This window comes from Fistularia commersonii, chromosome 4 (genome assembly GCF_037954325.1).
Source record: "Fistularia commersonii isolate RoL2024-O1a breed Wild chromosome 4, RoL_Fcom_v1.0, whole genome shotgun sequence".
NCBI lineage: Eukaryota > Metazoa > Chordata > Actinopteri > Syngnathiformes > Fistulariidae > Fistularia > Fistularia commersonii.
This window is the reverse complement of record NC_141287.1, coordinates 8,685,980-8,708,248: the sequence shown is the minus strand read 5'-3', so window position 1 is coordinate 8,708,248 and position 22,269 is coordinate 8,685,980. Positions and strand designations below refer to the sequence as shown.

General features: G+C 39.1%; 4 protein-coding genes across 5 annotated transcripts; 1 reads left to right on the top strand and 3 right to left on the bottom strand.

Moving 5' to 3' along the window:
• Nucleotides 1-1,178: 1,178 nt before the first annotated feature.
• cracdla (cracd like a) lies at nucleotides 1,179-9,869 on the bottom strand. The gene is made up of 10 exons (XM_086145108.1): nucleotides 9,658-9,869; nucleotides 8,527-8,586; nucleotides 8,147-8,291; nucleotides 7,481-7,616; nucleotides 7,246-7,407; nucleotides 5,492-5,734; nucleotides 4,211-5,399; nucleotides 3,067-3,965; nucleotides 2,441-2,546; nucleotides 1,179-2,347 (listed from the first exon to the last, which is right to left on the bottom strand). The coding sequence occupies exons 2-10, from the start codon at nucleotides 8,573-8,575 to the stop codon at nucleotides 2,151-2,153; spliced, it is 3,126 nt and encodes a 1,041-aa protein (XP_086001234.1). The 5' UTR covers nucleotides 8,576-8,586; nucleotides 9,658-9,869; the 3' UTR covers nucleotides 1,179-2,150.
• A 2,495-nt stretch (nucleotides 9,870-12,364) lies between these two features.
• On the bottom strand, nucleotides 12,365-15,106 carry mitd1 (MIT, microtubule interacting and transport, domain containing 1). The gene is made up of 7 exons (XM_086144551.1): nucleotides 14,882-15,106; nucleotides 14,699-14,800; nucleotides 14,088-14,224; nucleotides 13,376-13,462; nucleotides 13,163-13,275; nucleotides 12,968-13,028; nucleotides 12,365-12,867 (listed from the first exon to the last, which is right to left on the bottom strand). The coding sequence occupies exons 1-7, from the start codon at nucleotides 15,024-15,026 to the stop codon at nucleotides 12,763-12,765; spliced, it is 750 nt and encodes a 249-aa protein (XP_086000677.1). The 5' UTR covers nucleotides 15,027-15,106; the 3' UTR covers nucleotides 12,365-12,762.
• A 270-nt stretch (nucleotides 15,107-15,376) lies between these two features.
• mrpl30 (mitochondrial ribosomal protein L30) lies at nucleotides 15,377-18,012 on the top strand. 2 transcript variants are annotated; one of them, XM_086145105.1, is made up of 5 exons: nucleotides 15,377-15,687; nucleotides 16,247-16,330; nucleotides 16,886-17,032; nucleotides 17,550-17,623; nucleotides 17,765-18,012. In XM_086145105.1, the coding sequence occupies exons 1-5, from the start codon at nucleotides 15,652-15,654 to the stop codon at nucleotides 17,916-17,918; spliced, it is 495 nt and encodes a 164-aa protein (XP_086001231.1). In that variant the 5' UTR covers nucleotides 15,377-15,651; the 3' UTR covers nucleotides 17,919-18,012. The 2 variants fall into 2 exon arrangements, with proteins under 2 accessions (XP_086001231.1, XP_086001232.1); XM_086145106.1 differs by having other exon boundaries at nucleotides 15,544-15,687; nucleotides 16,870-17,032.
• Nucleotides 18,013-18,955: 943 nt separating this feature from the next.
• txndc9 (thioredoxin domain containing 9) lies at nucleotides 18,956-22,215 on the bottom strand. The gene is made up of 5 exons (XM_086145104.1): nucleotides 22,147-22,215; nucleotides 20,865-21,070; nucleotides 20,588-20,706; nucleotides 19,647-19,901; nucleotides 18,956-19,552 (listed from the first exon to the last, which is right to left on the bottom strand). Exons 2-5 carry the CDS (start codon nucleotides 21,033-21,035, stop codon nucleotides 19,438-19,440), a joined length of 660 nt encoding a protein of 219 aa, XP_086001230.1. The 5' UTR covers nucleotides 21,036-21,070; nucleotides 22,147-22,215; the 3' UTR covers nucleotides 18,956-19,437.
• Nucleotides 22,216-22,269: the final 54 nt, after the last annotated feature.

The following is a 22,269-nucleotide window of genomic DNA, read 5'->3' as shown; positions in this document are numbered from 1 at the left end:
ACAGTACCGAGGACTAAGTTACACATGAAACCCTGACTTACCTCCTTCCTTCAGGATGAGGACATACTTACAGTTACATGCTTAAGATGAACCTCTTTTGGTTTCCGTAAACAAAACTATTTAGCTTTTCTGTACATGTAGAGAAATAAGTTTGATAAACCTCTATGCTTTATTATACTTGACAGTGTTTTTCTGACTTCTGTTTAAATTATTACCCATCCATCATCTGCCGCTTATCCTGCATTCAGGGTCGCAAGGGAGAGGTGGGATACACCCTGGACTTGTCGCCAGTCAATCGCAGGGCCACATATATAGACAGGCAACCATTCACTCACTTATTCGGGGCAATTTTTCCCATTCTTATGGAAAGATTTCAATATGGTTTATACTAGGATGGAAAAAAAATGGCAATATTGGCATTGAGGGCATGGGGGAGATTCAAGCAGCAAAACAGATAAAATGATCAAGATTGAAAATTAAGACAACTAAAATCTAAACTCATTTACATTTTTTAAGACTGGTGCAGAAATGGACCATCTAGGCTTATCTGAGGAACACATACAGGGAATACAGTGCTCACAAGGACTTACACAGGTAAACTCATAAAACTAAAAGAGAGATAAAGGGTACTCTAGATTAAGACAGACAGGAAAGTACCACCTAGATCAGGGGTGGGCAAACTATGGCCCGCAGGCCACATCTGGCAATATTGGTCTATTTCATCCATATACCAAAGATTGGTATAGAAATCATACTTGATGTGAATGATTGGATCAATGAATATTGGAGCTCAAACAGGAGATTATTTCATTTTTGGAGCTACTTGAGAACACTTGAGACTTTTCCTGAGCTGAATGACACAGATACATGAAATGCAAGCAAAAGTCAGGGCCTTCAAAACCAAGCTGGTTTTATATTCAAAGCAAAATGTCAGACGAGTCTGATGTGTACTATTAACGAATGTGTTTTTTTTTTTTCATATGTATCGTATCTTGTGGTGGCCTGGCCCGTCAAATTTAAAAGTCAATGAGGCCCCTGAGCCAAATAGTTTGCCCACCCCGATCCAGACTGTAGTACTATAAAGTCATGACACAACAAAGTAAAACAGACAAAGAGGACAATAAAAAGGAGCTCAGAAAAGTCTGCGTTCAAGAAGCACTATGCTCTTCAAACCTGGTCTCACTCCAGGGAAGACCTTGGAGCATTTCACCCCTTCCTTGTGAGCAACTGGTTAGACAAAAATGTGCTGCATTAAATGCTGCAGTCCAGGCTGATTTTGAACGTCTTTATATTAACATATAATCCGCAGAGCCTTTCAGTATCGTAATAACGAGAGAGCTGCAGACTGATATCTTCACAAATCGGAGTGTTGATGAGGATAGCTGTTCATGAAGTGACCCTTATTATCCCTCCTGGTGCCATAAATGTCACCCGGCCAGTAGAGGGCCATATGGGGTATATGTTATCCTCAGTAAATATGATTTCAAATATGACATAGGCCTTCATCTAATAATAATAATACCCTTATTCATCCAGTTATGCCCTTAACTGGCTGATAACCTCTCTTTACTTACATAATACATGTAATACTACATAATACATCAGTTTGCTTAAAATAACTGATATTGCTGCTGTTGCTCTCACGGAACTACTTCATAACAGAAGTCATTTAAAAAAAAGCGCCCTTTTCTTTACAATATGTTTGATGATGTCCGCATTTTATTTCGAAAATATAGTTTACAACTGTACATTTGAATTTCCTATCAGATATGTTGTCAGCGGGCTTCAGCTTGTCTACATTGACATAACTGAAACACAGAAAGTTGATGTCACAAATTTTAAAATGCAGAGAATATTAGTGACAAAGAGAATTAAGATCACATGATAAATAATTTAGAAATACACTTTATCTTGAAGCAGTAGAGAGAAATATTCAAACTATTTCTATCATTTTAAAAATAACAGGAATATTTCATTATATATTAAACTTAAATATAGAAACAAAACAGTCTGCTTAATGAACTCAGCATTTTTTTTTAGACACTCTTAATATCAATTCAAGATAGTAACCTTCAGAATGGTGGCTTTTTTGTACAGCTTTCTGGTGCAGGTTGTCCATGCTGTTGTGTAAACATTTTGAATTTTTCCTCTTAGTCCATGGTTTTGTCACTCCATGCCATTGACTTCCTCTTGGCCAGTTCCATCCAGGAGGGCTGGTCACTGTCAGACATGGCCTGCAGTGCTGATGGTATTGTGGGCGACATTGAAGGTGACAGAGAGGATGACATGTTTTTCCTCAGCCATTTCTCATCGCGAGGCCTGTCTGGAATTTTTGTTGGGCTTGAATCTGAAAGAAGAGACTGTGTGACGCTGATGCAAATAGAATTAGTGAATACCAACTTTTTGTGAAAATCGTTATTATTTATAAGGGTCTATGCACCTGGAGGTTTTATCCCCTGTCTTCCCTCAGTGATTTGAAGTTTTCTAACTGAGGCTGGAGATTCACCTGAAGCCTGTACTTCTGTTTGAGGCTTTTTCAATTCCACCTGAGAAAACAGATAATAGAGATCAAGTCAGGTACGCAGGAAAAAAAACATCATGGTTAAACGATTAATCTGGGTGACATTTACTTTTTTTCAATCTATAAAAAGCTAAAAGCAAATTGATCCTGTCAGTGAGTACCAACCATCCCAGTCAAGCCTAAACATTTTATTTATCTGTGCTACAGATTCTTATGATTGGTAATAACATACTGGTGTAACATGAACTTTTATTACAGAGTGGTCACCTCCTCTTAGACAAACACTGATAATCAGTAATTAATACTATTTTCAATTGTCCTTGTAAACACATTATACCCTCCAAATGTCTAAAATGTCCCTTGATTTAAAAGAATATCTGTGATTGAATGTTTTTACATTCATGCTTTTATTAATATAAATGGGTCTGGATTGAAAGCCAAGGAGGCCATAAGGCATTTCTAAAATGTGAAATGCCATCCTTTTACATTATTGTTGGTTTACAGGTACAGACAAGACAGCTAGAAAAAAAAAAAAAACAGCAAACCTCCTTGGTTCCAGATAAGGTGGTCCATTCTGCCTGTTTCTCCAAAAAGGCAGCCTTCTCGCTGACCGACCCTGTAAAAACTGTCCGTTTCAAAAACGGCGACAAGGTTTCTTTTTCCTGCGAGGCAGTTTTCTCCCCTCTTGTTGGAGCACTCAAAGAAGATGGAGCAACAGCTGTCGAGGTGGTAGGGACAGAGTTGAGGGCCGAAGTAGTAGATTTCGGCTGGTTGATGGGGTTGAGAGTTCGATTGTTCCAGGCCCATTGCTGCTGGCCTGAGGAAAGGTTTGATTGTGCATGAGATGGAGGGACATTTCCCGGTCCAAGCTGAGACGTCTCAATCAGTGAAGAGGTGCGCAAGGGTGACTGGGATGTCCAGGGATTTGTCGGTCCAGCTGTCTGACAGTCTGAGGCAGGCTTGGTTGTATTTGTGTGTAACTGAGGTGCATTAATATGTTTAGACATTTCTGGTTCTTTAAAGGTGCTTGACGTTGATGGAGCTGTTTTTTGTATTGTATTCGTCATAACTGATGACTTGACAGTCTGCGACTGATTTTGCACTGCTTCTTCTTTTACTAGAGACTGATTCATCTGTGTTAGTGTAGCAGTAGTATTCTGTGGCAATTTTTGAGTCTGTTTTTGTACTTGTGCCCCTCTCAGCGTCTCCGATGGGATGGCTGGCTGTGTTTCTGGCTGCACTCGAGAGGCCTGCCCACCTACAAAGTCTCTGGGAAATCTACTGGTGAAGAGCTGGTGAATGCTTCTGGTCTTTTCCATTGCTAGAGTCATCCAGGACATCTCAGGCGAGGTTTGAGGGGCAGGCTGGGCCTCCTGAGTAGTTTCCACCTCTCTGGTCTTGGAGGTCGCTGTTTGGTCTTCATTAGTCAAAGAATTCTGCTTGGCTGAAAGAGAAGGATGAGACACAAATTTGTTACTCACACGGACTCATGTCGAATCAAACGTGATCATGAAACAGTGCTTATTTTCCTTTATTCGCCAATATACATAACTATTGCATCCATGAAATATTTAATACACACAAAAGATAAAAGATTGTGTGCTCCAGTTTTACACTTTAACAGATGGCATACTTGCTTTCTAATGTAATAGTACCAAAAAAATTGAAACACTTGGAAAAAAAACTCACTTGTTAGTTTGTCATCATCAGAAGTGAAGAACATGCGAGGAGTGTATGCTGGCAATTTTGTATTCATGGAGGGGGCATTTTCAGTGTCTTCCTGTGGTTTTTGTTGGTCCTTTGGCCCTTCACTCAATGGTAACTTTGAATAAGGTTTGGAAGGATCTGACCAGATTCGCATGGACTGAGACGTGGACCGAAGTTTACAACCAAACACGGTCTTGCTGTCTTCCACCTGATCCTCCTCCTTTGCCTCCACTGCCTCTTCCACTAGCTCCCGATTGCTCTGTGTCTCCTCCTCCCCTGATGGTCTTGCGTCTATGGTAAGATTTTTAGATTGTGTCACCAGTTCCACTTTTCTAGGAAAATCTTGCCTCTCCCATGGAAAAACCTGGCCTTTCTGCTCTTGTCTAACTCTCCCCACAGCAATGGCGCCATCTGTGGGCAAGACGTCTTTATGTTCTTCCTTTTCGCTGACGTTAGCAGGGGTTGACTCCACTGCGTCCCCTCCCGTCTTCTCCTGCCCAGCTCCGGTTTGTTGGAGCACTCCAACAAAACTAGATGTTCTCGGTCTCTCCCAATCCCGACTCTTGGCAGAGGTGATGGAGAAATGGAATGATCCAGAACCGGCGGCATATCTCCTCATTCCTTGTGTGTTCTCTGTTTCACCTTGAACCTGGTCGTAAATGGAACAGAGCCTGGATGTCAAAGTTGTGCCAAAGCTCGCAGACGGCTGGTCAGAGGAGTCTTCTTTAGAGTTTTTACCAGCCATTCCAGCCTTGTTTGCATTATGCCTCTGGTCACTGGACTTAACACGAATTTGGAAATCCCCAGGGTCATCGCTCTTTTCCCTCCATTCAGACTGTATGAAAGATGAATGAGGTCTTTCAGTCAAACACATATTTCCTTTTCGATGAGGCTTTACTCGTAACAGCTGGGAGGGTAAAGAGGTCAGTCTGCTTGGTATGACATTGTCCGCTTGGGACAAAGAAAGATTGGATGATTCAGGTCCTCCCTCTGTGGTGACTGGATCTTCTTCGAGGAATTTTGAAACTGCTTGTTTAGAGGATTGACAGATTTCAGCCCCATCTTGATCATTCGATAAGATTGCCTTATCTGTACAGCACAGTTGCTCTTCTTCTTTTACAGGCTCAGGATGGTGGATGTTTAGTGCATCTAAATAAGACCCAGAGTCTGGCTGCCAAATAAAAATAGGTCAAGTAAGTGAAGCGCATGATGTATGTTGTTTGTCTTTGTCAACGTGAGCAGGCAGAAATATTGTTCACTTACTCTCTTCCTGCTGCTGGCCCTTTGGTTTCTCGGCTTTACAGACATCCGATGACGTGCCGCTGAGGTATCTAGACAAGGAGTGAACTGAGCCGGAGAACTGAAGTCCAGTGGGGATTCAGAATAGGATGAGGTGGAGGTGGAAAATGTAGAGAGAGGGGAGGTGTGGGATGGAGGGACTGGCACAGATGTGGTAGACAGAAGTTTGACAGGCGAGAGTGGCTGAGACGAGGGCTGGGATAGAGTCTGAAAGTAAGATAATCAAAAATATTGTCAAATCAACACATACCTGTAAATAAATGTGTGTATGATTGTTTACACAACCTCTGCCCCATAAACTACAACGTTAAGGAAGAGATAAATAGTCTGTAGGGAAACTTAAATGGGAATTTTTAATTTGAAGTCTGTCCTACATTTGACACCAAAACAAATACTGTAATTTGTGCAACTGCATTTTACACACTCCCTCATGTCATTTGCAGTTGATTTGAGTAATAGCCCAAACAAAGATGTACAGTACCTCCCAATTGATTCATTGCTTAATTCACCGCTGGCGAATTGATAAGCATTAATATACCTACCTTTGAACCTCCTAACAGATACTATTAGTTATCCTACAAATGAGGCTGCTAAGAGTATACGTATCTTCGGTCTGTCATCACAATATAGCCGTACTTGAAAAAACTGAAAAGAAGTAAACTGCATTTTTAACTGTTTAATTTTTTTTTCAAGAAGTGAGAGTAAAACCCACATGTTCTTGAGACACAAACATGAACATACTGGGGAAAAATCAAATGAAAAAAAATCTGTGAAAAACAGGCCATATTCTTTTAATATTTCGTCAAGTATGTCACTAATTTTGGCATCACTCAAAGTAGGCAGACTTCAACACATCTATACAGCATCACTTTTTGTATTAAACCATAAATAAGAAATTTGGTCAAGTAACTTTGAAAGCGGCTTTCCTTCCTCTGCATTTTAGCTTTTTAATGTATTTGTCCCCATCTGTCACTTCTTTGCAACAAAGTCTGATAAAATTAATCAAAATGTGCAATAAGGCTCAGTTTTTATTCCCAACATTTTGAAAATTATATAAAATTGTAAGCCCATATTGTTTAATTGGAAATTTCTGCATTGCTTGATATTACACAGAATAAGGAAAACAAACATATTATGGAAATATTGCTGAGAAGAGACTTGTAGTGACATTAAATATATTGTGTATTAATAAATGCTGTAATAAAAATGGCATTACATGGGAATTTCTGGGAAAGGGGATATTTAAGACACAAAGTGTCACACTTGGAGGAATAAACAGCGCCCATCCTACTGTTAAAATCCTTGTTAAAGACAATCAGCAAACTTGAAAAAATTTACATTTAGATTCTTTGAAACAAATGTCTTCTACATGTCAAAAAGGCCGTGACTCATCATTTAAGAAAAAGGGTGAAAAATAAAGGAATATCCATCTTTAGGGAGGAAAGGAGGTAAGGTGGCATGTGGATGAATGCTGCAGATAATTTATGAATTTATGAAATATCCAAAAACCATAGGGTGTTTTTTTCTGTCCTTTCATGATTCTTTTTTTATTTATTATGATAATATGTATAATGTACTATACAACCAACTTTACTTCAAATATTAATCTTCAAGTAAACCAAGACAGATGTCTAATCTCATACCCTTTTCACCTGCTGAGCTGGAATGAAAACCCATGTTACTAATGATCTGTCTCATATGGAAAGGATAATGCTCACCTTGCCAAGGGTTCTCTGATTTGTGATGCAACATGACGGCATCTCTGTGGGGCCATGAGGAAAACCACCATCGTGGGTGTTGGCCCCCAAGTCCTCTTGCCGCCTGACTGGCAGAACCAGAGGCGGTGGACCTAAATGCATCTTCTGCAGCTGAAGCTTCATCTATGAGAGCACATGACAGACTGAGTACCTAAAATCTTGTTCCTTTGAAAACACTCCCTGTGTAATGTGTTACCTGCAGCGCTTTTATCTTGCTGTGAACATTCTCCTGAGATAAAATCCGGACTGGCTCAATGTCAGACATGCCCTCATCTGCCAGAAAGATACTGTCATGGGAGAACGCTCGTGATCCCATCATTCCTTGGGACAATCTGAAATAACAGTCGAGAAAAGCAGGAAAAGGGTATATTTGTTATCTCAGAGGTGGGGCACTGTTTTACTAGCCCTGGGTAAGTTCCAAATCATCAGCAAGTCCAAGTCAAGATGGACAAATTTCAAGCAGTTCCAAGTGTATTCTTAACAAATGTAATCATATGGCAACATTTTAATCCAGCAGAGTCACAAACGAACACATGGTAAATTCTTTATAAACAGTGTGTTCATTTACCCTTGTTTTTTTCTTTTCATCCAGTAGTGATTATATTTTTCTGTTCTGAGAAAACTGAACTGAACTGCTTGGTCTTTTTGAAATTTCAGCCCGAGGGAGAATGTCAAGTATTTCCAAGCCATAGGGCTAAAATTACATATTAAAAATATTTATGTCAAAGTTAAGTTACAAGTCTTGCTGGCTTCCGATGTCCTCAAAGTTGTGTCTTGAATATGACAAGTCCAAGTCACATAATACAAGTCCACCTGGGATACACATGTTCAGCTACAAAGCAACAATCATAGACAAACTTACACTAAATCTTCATCTGATCTGAGTCCCTGTCCTGCAGTGATGTCACTGGCCGACTGGCTGAAATTGGTGTTTACCTCTCCACCTGCTGTCTTGCTCTTTCCAAAGAGACGGGATTTCAGAGTCTTTAGTCTGGATTTTTTATGACCTAAACATAAAAAAATGCGATGGATCCTAGTGATAACATCTCACATGCACACAAAGCCATTATGCTGCAGAGCATCATCAATCATTGACAGCAGATTGTCATTGTACGAGTCATGTTTTATGTTGCACTGACTATGCACTTTGTTTATAAAAAGCTGTTTTCCGCCAAAGCCTTTCTTTCTCTCTAATAATAATACAAATAGACGTGTATAAATATTTGCAATTTATCATCTTACCTGGAATGTCTTCAGTGTTTTCTTCTACATCTCCATAGCCAGACTCCATCAGCTCGATCTCTACGAGAGGCAAAAAAACACAAAAAGTGTGAAGACCTGCCTTTCTAATCAAATTTAACTATGACAGAATAGACCTGGGGCATACGCTTTAAAGAGGTTGTTGTCACATTCTGAGAGGCAGTCTAATGTAGTGCTGAATGTATCCTGCTCTCTGGCAAGCACAGTTTTATGGGCTTAAGTGATAGCTGCAAGATGAAACACTTGGGTTGAGGTTCAAAGGTCCGTTTTAATTATCAGGAACAGAACTTATGTTTACTGGAAAGGTGTGCTGCAAGAGGGTTTCTAATTCGATATTTGCATCATGTGCAGAGTTTGCATACATAAACATAATGTTCACGGCAGACAGGATCATGAATTTATTTTGAAAAATGCTGAGGTTTAGCTCACTGGCAGTTTTACACATGTACTACTTCTCCGGTTGTCATGGTTGGATACTCTATTCATTTGACTGAAGGTCATTATTTCTTGTTTATATGGTGACTTGATTGTTTTTTTTTTGTTTTTCTTTGGGCCTGAAGACAGAGGTCTGTTTGTAAACATGCACATTACATTTTCTAGCCTGTAAACACAGTTCGCAGTGTTCACACATGAGCAACATGGTACCTGATAAAGAGCAGATGTGTCAGGTTATGGATAAACATGCAAAGTCCACACCACATCTCTCATATAACCAGCTGTCTCTCAGGCTATTGTACATTCATGCCCTGCTGAAAAGAATATGAGAATATGAGCCTTGTGATAATCCAAACATCTGCAACATTTTCACCTCTTACACTGGAAAACCCAACTTGATGGTGAAATTACCACTCAAGTCCTGCACAAAAGTCACGGACGAAGCTGTTTAATGGGGTTTTTCTACCCAAAGAGGTGTGAGATTCAATAGAAACAGAGGTCAATCCCACAGATTACTGTCAATGCAGTGGTATCCTTGCAAGATTTCACAACACTATAATGCACAACAGAATCATTATTACTATTTTCTCATGCCACGCATTGCAATGGGAAATCCAGCTGGAAATCAGAAGCATTATTTCTCCCCACCCAGGAAAGGATGGAAATTAATGATCTTACTTGATGTCTTTCCTTCCTGGTCTGTCCTCTTCAATTCACTGGCCTGTCCTCTAACCGTCCAAATGTTTAAACCTCAGGATTGAGTCATCCACATCTGCAGAAGGATGGGATGTACAGAGGGAGAGGAGCCAGGGAAGTGGAGGGGAGAGACAGAGAGGTGGGGAGGAAGAGAGAGAAGGTCACTCCATGAGAGGGTAAGCAAACACACAGAGAAAAGAGGACAGAACAGAGTGAGAGAATGATAGGGAGGGAGAAAGAGAGAGAGACAGAGAGAGAGAGGGAGGGAGAGAGAGAATCTATTACATTAGTAGCACACTGTGGCCCTCTGCGCTAAGCTCCTTATAAAACGCTAACCTGATTTTAGGCCCAGAAATGAGAGTAGAGCGAAAAAATAAAGCTGCAGTTGGAAAGAGGACAGGCATACAGGAATTAAGTTCCGCTGTTAAACATTACACCAGGTTGCTTACACTCACAGACGGTCACTGGGGGGAGTTTTAACTGGTAGAACTGCAAAGAACTGAAGGGACTGTGTGAAAACAACTTTATTAGACGCAGGGTTCAAACCCAAGTGTAACAGATCTTAAGGCCGATGCTAAACAAATAGCTTTATTTATCAAAAAACTATTCAAAACAGGTTGGATCTTGTCATTTGGCCTTTATTTTTTTTTTTTTTTAATTAAACATACATTTTATGTAAAAAAATGCACTAAATTACTATGATGTCCCTCCCCGAAAGAATCTTTTTAGAGTCTCTGTTTCATTTGTGCACACCTTCTCCTGATCTTGGACTTAATAGTGCAAATAAAGCTAAAACTCTATACAATTAAACAACAATAACAACAATAAAAAGTTACTATTCCAGCTCTCTCCCTCACTTTCCCTCTCTCTCTCTTTCTCCAATCCCCCTCCCCCACTTGCCCTCCTCTCTCACAGATACACACATACACACATGCACACAGATCCCTGTGTATAAAGTGATTCCAGTGCTGAGTGCAATTAATCCTACTTTTGGACATTCACATGAGCAGAAAAGGGAGATGGGAGAATAATGTAGGCCACAGAGCAATAGACAGGGAGAGAGAGAGAGAGAGAGAAAGAGAGAGGGAGAGAGAGAGAGCAGGAAGGAAGAAGGAAATAAACCTGTATATCCATATTTGACTCCTTACACAGGAACCTCGAACACCAGTGTATGAATGTGAAAATGTGGTTGAACACTTGAGGTTTCTGCAAGGAAGACACATCACTTCCATAAATTACATTTACTTGCTTATATATTTTTATTCTTGTATCTGGATATGTGGCTGACCTGTCTGTGTGGTGAAGCTCCGCGTCACACAAATCCTTATCTCTCCAGTGGAGTATAAACCCAGCCAGTGACATCTGGATTACATACAGCAAAACCACATACAACATGTCAGCACCCCATGGTAGCACATGAGGGTGTTGGTTTTATTTAATTCCTCCATTCACAGATTAAATGCCTGTAATCTAGACTCTAAGGGTAATATGTGAATTTATGCAAATCTTATCTTGTAATGTGATTACAGCTGATACGGTGTTCTGTAGGTGTTTTTTTATCACTTACTTGAACGTGTTATGTGTTCATAGCACTGAGTGCTTCTGCTATTTGAAAACACTTGACGTTTATTACACTTAAAGCCATAACAAGCACATGTGGTTTCCTGATGGATTATAACTTCTTCCTCTCAGATCCCATGCAGATTTGAGCTGCATATCGAGATTAAGGCCGGTAGATAATCCGATCATTGCGCCTTTTGACCTCACATGGGTTCATTCACACAAACATTTTCCCATGGAAAAGGCAAAAAGACATTTATGTGTGTGTGTGTGTGTGTGTGTGTGTGTGTGTCTTTATTTTTCCCTCATTGAATCTCACTTATATCCACATCATACAGCACAAGGGGGGGAAAGATCATAAACAGATCAGTATCCCAACCACTGAAGACACCTACACTACACATTTTTAGATTTTGCTATGATTCTGTTAATTTGACTGTCATGTTAAATATTAACAATTTGCCTCTGTGTAGGCTGTTTTTGCACTAACAGGACAGTTATCAGTTAATGTCTAAACTCGTTACTGTTCAGGAGACGTATAGAAACTGTTTGTTTATAAGCAGCAACATTGTTCTTGAAAAAGACATCAATTATTTTTGTTTTAGATTGTAAGGTTAAGAATTGCAACAGTATAATATTATTTATTATATATGTTCTAGGTATGTGAACAATTGAGAAATCTGAACATTTTCATTTGTAATGTTTTGTATTTTAAGCAGAATCTTAATCTGTATTGTCAGATTTATCTCCCTCTATATTACTATCACAGTGAAGCAATGGAGGCCTCATAATAGTTGGGAAATGTCCTGATATTTTCATCAGGGGTTCCACACTCCATAGGTCCCATAGCTGTAAAAAATGTACTCATTACTTTAAAATAAACACTTAAACGTATTGCTATCTAAGAGCAGTAATCATTATCAAAGCAGTTACTCCAGCAATCCATCCATTTTCCTCTGCTTATCTGGGGTCAGGTTGTGGGTGCAGCAGGCAAAGCAGAGGCCAAGACTTTGCAAAAATATATTTTTTTTCAGTCAGTCTCAACAGTAATTTCACAAAACTCTATTGTAACTTGGGATGTATGTAAAGTCTGTAATGTATTAAATCAGTTCTTTGAACCCTTGGGATTCAATAACTTTCCTTTATTAATAATAGCATACACTTACAAGTGTATTACAATACATTTTCTTTATGTGACATTTATTTAAGACATCCATTTCATAGAGCAGCACAGGAATGAGCTCCATAGTTGTGTAAATGACAAATTTAAAAGATGTTTGAAGATAACATAAAGGCACTTATAATTTTAATATATAAACAACTTGTGAAAAATGCTTTATGCAATGTTATTACAAAGAAAATGAAACCTTGGGTATTCAATGTTAAAACCAATTTAACACAGGAGATGTGTGTGTGTGTGCGTGTACGTGAGTGTGTGTGTGTGTGTGTGTGTGTGTGTGTGTCTGGGTGTATGGCAGGTCAGTAAATTGTGTTAAATAAATTGTGTTCAATAAAAACATATACAATTCACAAATCACCAAGAGTTTTTGTATGTTTGGTGTGAAAGATGTCTACCGTTGTCTCCTGACACAGCCTGAGGTCATAGTCACAATATCCAATAGAAAATCGTCCCTGTGGGGTTAAAATGTATATTTGTTACAGAAAAAGATCAGCAACTTAGGATTGCAGGTGATAGTTAATAGGGCGGAGAATAGTAAAATATCCTTCTCACTTTAGGTCTCTTGAAGTAATCCAGACCTCTTCCTATCTTGATGATCCAACCATTGTCGAATCTACAAACACAGTGGTTTACATTAGTTCAGCCAGACCAGGAAATAAACTGCAAACTGCACAGAAATAAACTCAACATGAACAAAGATTGGGGGATCAACAGAAGCTGCTGTGGAAGGAGAGAATCTGCATGTACCTGATCTCTCTGTCATGGATAGTAGAGGAGAACTGCACTTCCAGAGACACTCCCTGAGCACTGAGACTCTCTTTCAGCTCAGCCAGGGCGCCACCCTGCTGTCCGTTGTCTGCCTGTACATGGGGACCACAAGAAGCTAAGATCCTGAGAAAAGACTGTATGGATGCGTTAAATAAAGTCTCATTGTGTGACCTTGTGACTTCAACAACATACCTCATCCTGTGAAGTGAGAAGATGGATCCTCTTCACACTGCAGGAGGCTTTAAGAAGCATCTCACAGAATCGCAGGAAGTTGTACAACTGAAATAAACAATCCCAAAGGTTCATGATTTTCTGAAATGTAAATACCCAACTGTTTCAAGACATCATGTTGTTACATATTCAGAGCATAGGTGGCTGGAGTTTTGTTGCATGCCATGATTTTTTTTCTGTTTATTACTGTTCTAATTTACCAAGGTGAGTTCTCGTGAACCATCAAGACGCATTAATCCATGTTAAACTATTTCAGACTGGTTCAGATGGATTATTGCCACTTTTGTGTTTGAGAATGATATCATTGTGAGAAAATGTCCAAACCGTTAATGAGGACCTGGTTTTATTCATGTTTTAGAAACAGATCAATGCTGTAACACATCCTGAATACCACATCCTATTCCAACCAAAAACCATGTGCTGATACTTGCCTATTGCGATTCGAGCTTGCCACAATATTTCATGATAAACTATCCATCTTTGGTATCTAGTTATTACACAAGAAGTCGAGTAGAAGTTTGGTTTGGTCATACCAATAATGAGTTGCTACTAATCTTAATTTTACAGTCTTACTAGTGCTAATCAATTACATATAACATAGCCATTCCCAGCCCGCAGGTAAAAACTAAACAAAATGATGTCAATGTCAATCGAGATGCGAGGGAGATATGACCTGGTGGGTTTGTCGTATGTAGGGGTCTTCCACCCAGACCTCTGTCAGTGCACTGCTGATGTAAGGTTTAAACAAAGCCTCGTAGCTGTAACCAGTGGAATCATCTGCTATTCGCATCTGCTCATGATACTTGCCATCTAAACAGACAGGAGAAACAAGTAAGATAAATCCCACCGTACAGTGGTGGCTCTACATGGGCCCCAGAGGCCCACAAGTTTGCTCTGCTTTATATGTCTGCTGGCTGAGGCAGTCATTTGATGTGAGCTGCAGCATCTTTACTCCGTTTTATTACTCCTTATTCCAGACTGTCATGACTTTCTCCTTTGCCGCCATTTAACCGACTCTAAAATCATCCGCTAACCTGTCAGATCCCTCTTCCGCCTCCATGACCAACAAACCACAGGGACAGGCAAAATAATTCTTCAGGATCAGTCTCACATCCTGTCACCCCTAAGTTAACTAAGTTAACTAAGTTAACACTCATTTTTCACTCTATTTTCATTTTATATACTTACAGATGATGGATCTGCTCTAGGATACTCTGCTACCCCATGTGCTCTCTAATAGCCCCTCGGGGGCAAATAAAGTTTCTCTGATTGCCATTGTGATACCTTCTTTCATCTGGTTCACATGAGCTTTGATTTGCTCTGCTCTGTCCATGTAGCCCTTTATCTTCTCCCTGTAGTGCCCTTTCTTGGCATCATCTTTAACAGCTGTTGGCAGAAGAAAATACAAGAAAACATTGGCTACGCTTTGGCCAGATTGAAATCTATGTGACGGAGGGAGACAGACACCTTTCAGCACGTCCATCAGGAGCTGGATTCCCTCTTGGTAGCAGATAAGACACTCCTGGAAGCGGCCGCTCTGGTCCAGCTCTACCGCCCGCTTCAGGACGGAGACGGCGGACGCCTCCATTCCTGACACATGATTGAGAGACATGTTTTGGACCCTGCCTTCAGCGGCTACTTTCCAGCGACGAGGACATACTTGACATACAGCTAAAAAACGTCACTGAGAGAAAATGCAACATTGGTGTGCAGCAATAACAACTCCCCGGGAAACATAGCAGCGACATCCTGTTCTCTAATCACTACGTGAAGATAAAATAAAATAAAATAAAATATATAGCTTAAATTAACGTGTGTTTTGCCATTTTCCAATGTTTTAGTGTTCTCTTTCTTCCACTTTTTATCGTTTATTTTCTTTCACTTTTTATTTTACTTGAAAATCATTAGGGTCATGACTTCATCGCATGTGTCACCCCGGCTCAAAATTAGTGTTACAACCAGATGACTTCCGGTTTGAGGACCGAAGGAAGAGGTGAACGAGTAGCTTGTCTTCGGTAGCGTAAGCCCGGCGATAAACACTGAAGTGAACGTCGTGTTATCATATTTTATCCCGAGAAATTTAATTTGGAAAGTTTAGTGGTGGTGTTGAAATACGGTTACATCCAGCATTGTTGGCGCTGTAACCTTGGGTCACATCCCTCATGAGCCTGGGTGAGCGGGTGTGAGAAGCTTCCGGAAGTGGGAGACACTGAACCGTTTGTGACTCAAAGTAAAACATGACAGGACTCAGTTTGAGCTTCTCATCACTCAAGGTAAGATCATTACTAAATAACCGTCTTCCTGATGTAGTGACCTCATATTTTTGCATTTTTTGCCGCGAGAAAATACTCAACCACGGATAACACTAAATTTTAGCAGCCACCTTCAAAAAAGTAACTATTCAAGTATAAAAATAAGAACAACTTTATTTATCCCGAAGGAAATTGTTGTGCCAGAGTTTCAAGTAAAACATAACAATAATAAATAATAGTAGGAAATTGTATAAACAGTATAATAAAAAGGGGGAGAATAAGAAATACAAATAAAACTGAAGTGACAAAGTAACAAGTCAAGGCTATAAAGTGTCTTAAGGTCTTAAGTACAAAGATACTAATATAATTCCATTAAGAATGAGAATACCATGTAATTAATTTATGACGGTTATCAAGTATTAAAATTTTTACATTTTGACACATTTGATAAAGGCAGAATTATAATATTGCTGAAGCTACACAACACCGAACTCTTAGATGTAATCTTTCAATGTCTTTATGTCCCAGCATTACAGAGCACCTCTTCATGCCCTGTCAATTTTGTTATGCTTGTCAACAGATCCTTACAGATGCTACGCTGTTACGATGTCCTCGGTTCGTATCGCTGCGCTCCAAGTTTACCAAAGCAAGAATTCCAAAAGAGGTAATATTCTGTTGACATGTCAAACAGGACCAGTCCTCTATGGCCTCCAAAGTCCCTGATTCACTGTCAGTCCAGTAGTTGCAGCAATAATAGGGCAGGACTTTGGAGGATCCATGAATATCACCTGACTTTGTGTATGGTAGGGTAAGGGGGTCATGTGTAACCCTTCAAGTTTTTGTTAATTTTGACTGTTGAAACAAGGTCAACACTTTCTGTTGGGCAAATTAATCTACTCTGCTGTGAGTACCTCTTTAAGAGATGAAGCTTTCCATAGATTCATTAACATTTGAGGCAGGATTGAAGATTTGTTGTTTGTAGGTTACTTTCACATCATTTGCACACCTTTCATAGGCACTTTAAAACTTGAACTCTGATTCAGTATCATTTACTGACCCCAAAAATATCAGCCTATTAGTTACTATACTTGTGTTTGTAATGCATGTTTTCTTGTAATTGTGTTTTTGTAATACAACATTGAGGTATGTGTAAAATTATTAAACAACATTTTGATATTTTTCTAGTTTTGGTCTGTGTTGAAGAACTGTGTGTCCACAGCTGTTCGTGGAGAGATCACAGGAGCATGAGAAGTACGGTGGAGACCCAGACCAACCTCATAAACTCCACGTAGTGACACGTGTTAAAAGTGTTATGCGGCGGCCATACTGGGAGAAAGAGATGGTTAAAAGCCTTGGACTTCAAAAGGTGAAGATGATGTTCTGTACTTGACTGACTGCTTCAGAATTTTACAAACTAATGACATAATGAAAGGGAAAAATAGCAATCATGGTAAAGACTAAAATGTTGTTTGGTGAAGTTTTGTGTCAGTTGGTATCATAAAGTTGCCTCTGCTTTTGTTGTTGTAATACTTTGGCTTTTTAAAAATTTTAATGATCTGTTAATGTCAGTTAGTTTATTTATCAATGTTCTTTGAAACAGCAAGACATCAGCTTGATGTGGGCCCTATGGCTTTGTGGTAGTGAAAAAAAAAAAAGAATTCATAGTATTCTGAAACTACATTTGCATATCGGAATTCACCAGGGAACTATCAAGAAACTTTCCTAAAAATTAGCATTTCTCAAAAATTAATGAGCTATTATGAAAAATTATCCTCAAAAAGTACTCCAAAATGAGTTAATAGGAACATTATCAGTAAATCATATTAAAGAAAAAAATCAAAAATTTTAAATAGAAAAAATTGTCATTGCCTTTGTTTGTCTAGGCTCATGTTCCTGTGATTCATAAAAACACACCTTCAGTCAACAACCAACTGAAATTCGTGAAGCATCTTGTCAGGTAAGTGACAATTAAATTCGTAATCACTGCTGGCAGTACAATCTCCTAACAGATGTTTGGAAATTCAAGAAATAGTTTTGACTTTGAAAGAGAAACCTCAGAATTCTTACTCTAAATTCATGTTTTCTCTCCCTCCTCCAGGATCCAGCCACTAAAGACACCATATGGACTCCCGTCTGAGCAGGACCTGGCTGAAACTTACATTAACAGCAACGGGGAGCTGATTGTGTGTCGCCTCCTTCAGCCCGTAGATCCCACGTCTGTAGAGTCTGACTCAAACTTGCAATCAAAGTAATATATTCAATATCTGTGTTCTCTTGTGTCCTGACCTGGTTTGTCCTCAAATATAAGGTTTTCATAATTGTAGAAATTAAATGTTGGAAAAAGACTTGGAACCAAACTGTTCTTTTATTTTGAATCACCACTGGACTTCTGTTGAGTTGGAAGACATTAGCAGATATAGAATTGCTTTTACATGACTCACATCCCAGTTTATCGAAAAGTATCTCATACTATTCCTTTTTAAAGTTGTGTGAGAGAAGAATGTCATCTTTAAGATTTTCTATCTAAAAAATATTTCACCTGCACATGTAAACTACAATGGGTCCGCTGCAAATAGACCTGTCCAGAGGCAGTCTGCTTTTCAATCCCATTTTCTCCTCATTAATATTTGGAGAATTCCCTATGTTTTACAAAAAACCTCCACTGAAACTTGAGGGGGAGTCAGAAGCCAACTTTGAATTTATCTTTAACTCCTAACAAAATACGCTGACTGAGATTTCTTACCAATGTCTGAGAGGAGGTAGTCATGTTTTATAGCATGATATTCTGCCCCAATATTTGATAAGACACTTGATTTGAACCAAATGTCAGCTCAGCTTGGTTAACCATAGTATGAATTTGAGATGATATCCCTTTGCCCATACCTAGTCTAAGAATACAATACAATTTCAGTCCTAAATTAAAAAGGCATTGAGAAATTTTTAGCTAGTTGTGGTATATTAAATTGTATCACCAACAAACACATGAGAGCCCATTTGATGTACAATAGGTAGATTAAGCATCTAAAATATGATTAAATTATTCCTTTAAGAGATTCATCTATTACCTTTCATACAATATACATATGCCATGCTTTAAAAGCAACAATTCAAATGTTGAAATATATTGTAAGATAGTCATCTTTAATGTATAGCATTCATAAATAAAGCTTAGTACAGTACTTTCCTGTGAAACTGAGTGAATAGATTAATTTAAGCAAAGCACAAGTAAATATAACTGGAGTAAATTAGATGATTATGCATTAACCGATATATTAGTCAGACTCCGTAATTTCTCTGTTTTTTTTATTTAGTCTGGACAAGTTGATGCAAATTTTTGCTACATGGAGATGGGTGAAAATGTAGACTTGGCACTCTCATGAGTCAAGTTTTAGAAAATCAGGCCTAATAGTTAAAAGGAAACAAGATAAACAGAAGCAGCTCCATCATCACGCCAGGCAAAAAAGCTTATTGTTCTGTCAGATAAAAAGATCAGGCATCCTAACTTAGCAGTGCAGAGGATGACTGGCTCACCCTGTGTTTTCTAATGTTCATTCTTTTCTTTTTTGAGGTTCATTTTTTTTAAATGATTCCATTCTTCAAATATGAAAATAACAAACAATTCATGGGATAAGGCTAAAACCAGAGCACCATTTTTCCACATGAAACTTAGCAAAACAGGTATAGAGAAATGATGATGAATGGGCAAGTCACTGAAACTAACTTCAAATGAGGTAGCCCTGAGGGAAGAAACCAGACGGCTGTTTGGATTTCTCAGTCGGAATCAGAATCAGAGTCATAACCCCGCCCTCTGATGGTTTTCTTCTCCACTTTTTTGAACTTTGTGCCGGATCTCTGCACACATGTGGGAGGCTCCATCAAGTTTCCGCTATGGGAAGAGTAACAAAAGGTGGCATGAAAATGGGATTTTTGCCATGATTCTGTAGATATGATGCATTTGGTGGCAAATCAGTCGGTCTTACCTGTAGTTAATCACATCTGCACAGCCAAGTCTCCATTCCAGCATCTCTGTGGAAAAGTCATCTGTGTTCCCAAGGTCAGTAAATCCGACCACATAGTCCTTTGTTTTCCCATCAGTCAGCAGAGCCAGAGTGGGAATAACCTTGATCCGCAGTCTCTCCGTCAGAAATGGGGCCTTTTCTGCATTCAGTTTTATAAACTTGGTCTCCACGTGCTTTTTTGCCAAAGTGGCCAAGTGTTTGTCAAGAATCTTGCATCTGTAGGTTGTGGATAGAAAACAAACAAACAAACAAACAATATTATAAGCTGATGACACATATACATGATGTAACAAGTAGCAAGTATTGAAAAAATATTTGATAACAGGTCACATGAGGTACTGTGCTCTTAACACACTATTTTTCAAATACTGATAATTATAACATTCTTTCTTGAAGGTGATTTAGGTTTTAAAAAAGCATTTTATGTATGATGAGACTTTATGGAAAAACATCAAATTCTCATCTTTATTCGTAAAGAGCAAAAGACAAGCAGCTTTTTCTCTCCAATGCAGGAGGAAAAGGTGAACGGTGTTCGTGACCAACTGCATCTTCTATGGTTTACTCTGGTCGAGATCAGTGCATCAGTAACTGCTTTGTTGTCTTTTCCCGTCTGTGAGTTGTCTCACAAGAAAAAGGGCAGCTATTTATTGTAATTCGCAAAAGCCACAAGGGCTGCTGCTGCTTGTTTCCCTCAGGTAGTATAAGACAGAACTACACTGACAAACAAACATGTCACAGATGCCTCATGACTGGGAGCTAGGATAGTCCTCTTGCTTAACGCTCTCTGTAGTTTCATCTACCGGTAATTACATTTGTACCATATGATTGTACTGATTCTAATCAATTTTTGACAACACTCCTGTGTAAGCACTTTGTAATACAAGTACTTGGTGTGGGTTTACCTGAAGGTGGAGTTTCTGTAAAAGTGGCAGATAACATTCTTGCTCTCTTTGACCTCGCTGAAGAAGTCTTTCTCACTTGGGATTTCTCTGAGCTCTCCATGTCCTTTAGATAACCACTCCTAAAAGAAAAACAAATAAATCAATTCAAGTTGAAAAACATGACTGACAGCAGAGAATAACAGAGAAACAATTTTGTATTCATGTTGTGAGACCACAGAATCTCAAACTACATTCTTGAAACCAAAGTCTTTTAATGTGTACAAAATATTCAAATTACCTGCTTCTGTTTCTGGGCTTTTTTCAGGGCCTCCAGTCTCCGCTCTTTCAGTCTTTCTAATTCATCTTCATCCATTTCATTGAGTTGGCTCAACTGTGCATCCACCTGCTCCTCCACCAGCTTGGCTGACTGCTCCAGCACTTTTGTTAGAATCTCAATTTGGTTGGCCATGTTGCCTCTTCACGTTGATGATTATCACTGAAGAACTGAAGATGTTGATGATACATAACACACAATTTTAACAAGATACTGGGGAAAATGGTTGAATTAGGAAGAAAACGTACACATATGTATATATGCAATAGAGAGTGGAAATCAAATCCTTCCTCAATGAACCTTGGAATGTTTATATTTCATGAAATGTCAATGTGTTTTGACAAACAGTTTAACATGGATAGCAAATATTACAATATATTCTTTAACGGTATAAGTATTTTGTTAATTTTCATCATTTCACTGAAAATTTGAAATGGAAAACTTCCATTAAAACATATAATATACCCTTATAGCTTGCAACCACTTTCAAGCTAAATGTAATAATGTCTAGTGATAAACATATTTTCTTTCAACATCTAAGAAACTGGACTCCTTGCCCTATTCTCCAACGACTTCTGTGCAGTCGGCTGCTATCGTTACCACCTCTTTCCAGAAAGTGGCATTTTATAAACAATTTTCTGTTCCACTGCAACAAATCGATGATCAAAACACATTTGATTATTTTACTGGGCACATTGTAAAAACCAACAACACTTTGTCTAACTGTTACCCCACTAACCTCAACCTTACAGGAACTTTCAATAGTATGTTCCACGAGTAAAACAGCAGTTTCAGCTTCGCTTTTAACGAGATCATTTAGAAAAGGGAAAAAAAACGGAGTGACTGTTTGAATAAGTTGAATGTCAGTGGTCCGACAGCTGAGACAAAGCCGTTGTTCCCACAGGTCACGCCTTGCCGTTTAAGTGTGCGTTCACTAGCTTCACCGCTGCATCAGATTACACTTTATTTCTAACCAGCTCCTTTTCACCTTTTCTTCAGCCAACATGAAACCAGTGGATACTGAAAATCGTACTTGAGCTCTGTATATTGGCTTCAGCGAGAGTAGCTACTCTGCTAAACAGATAGCCTGCTAATGCTAGCGTATCGCGTTAAGTTAGACTGCGTGTTACGGGAAGTGCAACCCCAATAAACCGGTCAGACACAGAAAGTTACGTAATATTCTATAGGATAGAGATGTATTACCGAAACAAAAAAAGGATTAATGACCAAAATGTCAATAGTTTACCTGCTCCGATTCGTGCGCCAAAGACCGTTGTCAACGGGTTCTAAGGCCGTGTGACGCGTTTATGGCGTCATCAAACCTTTATTGAGCCAGTCGCTACGCACAAGTTTCCAACTGACATCAGGA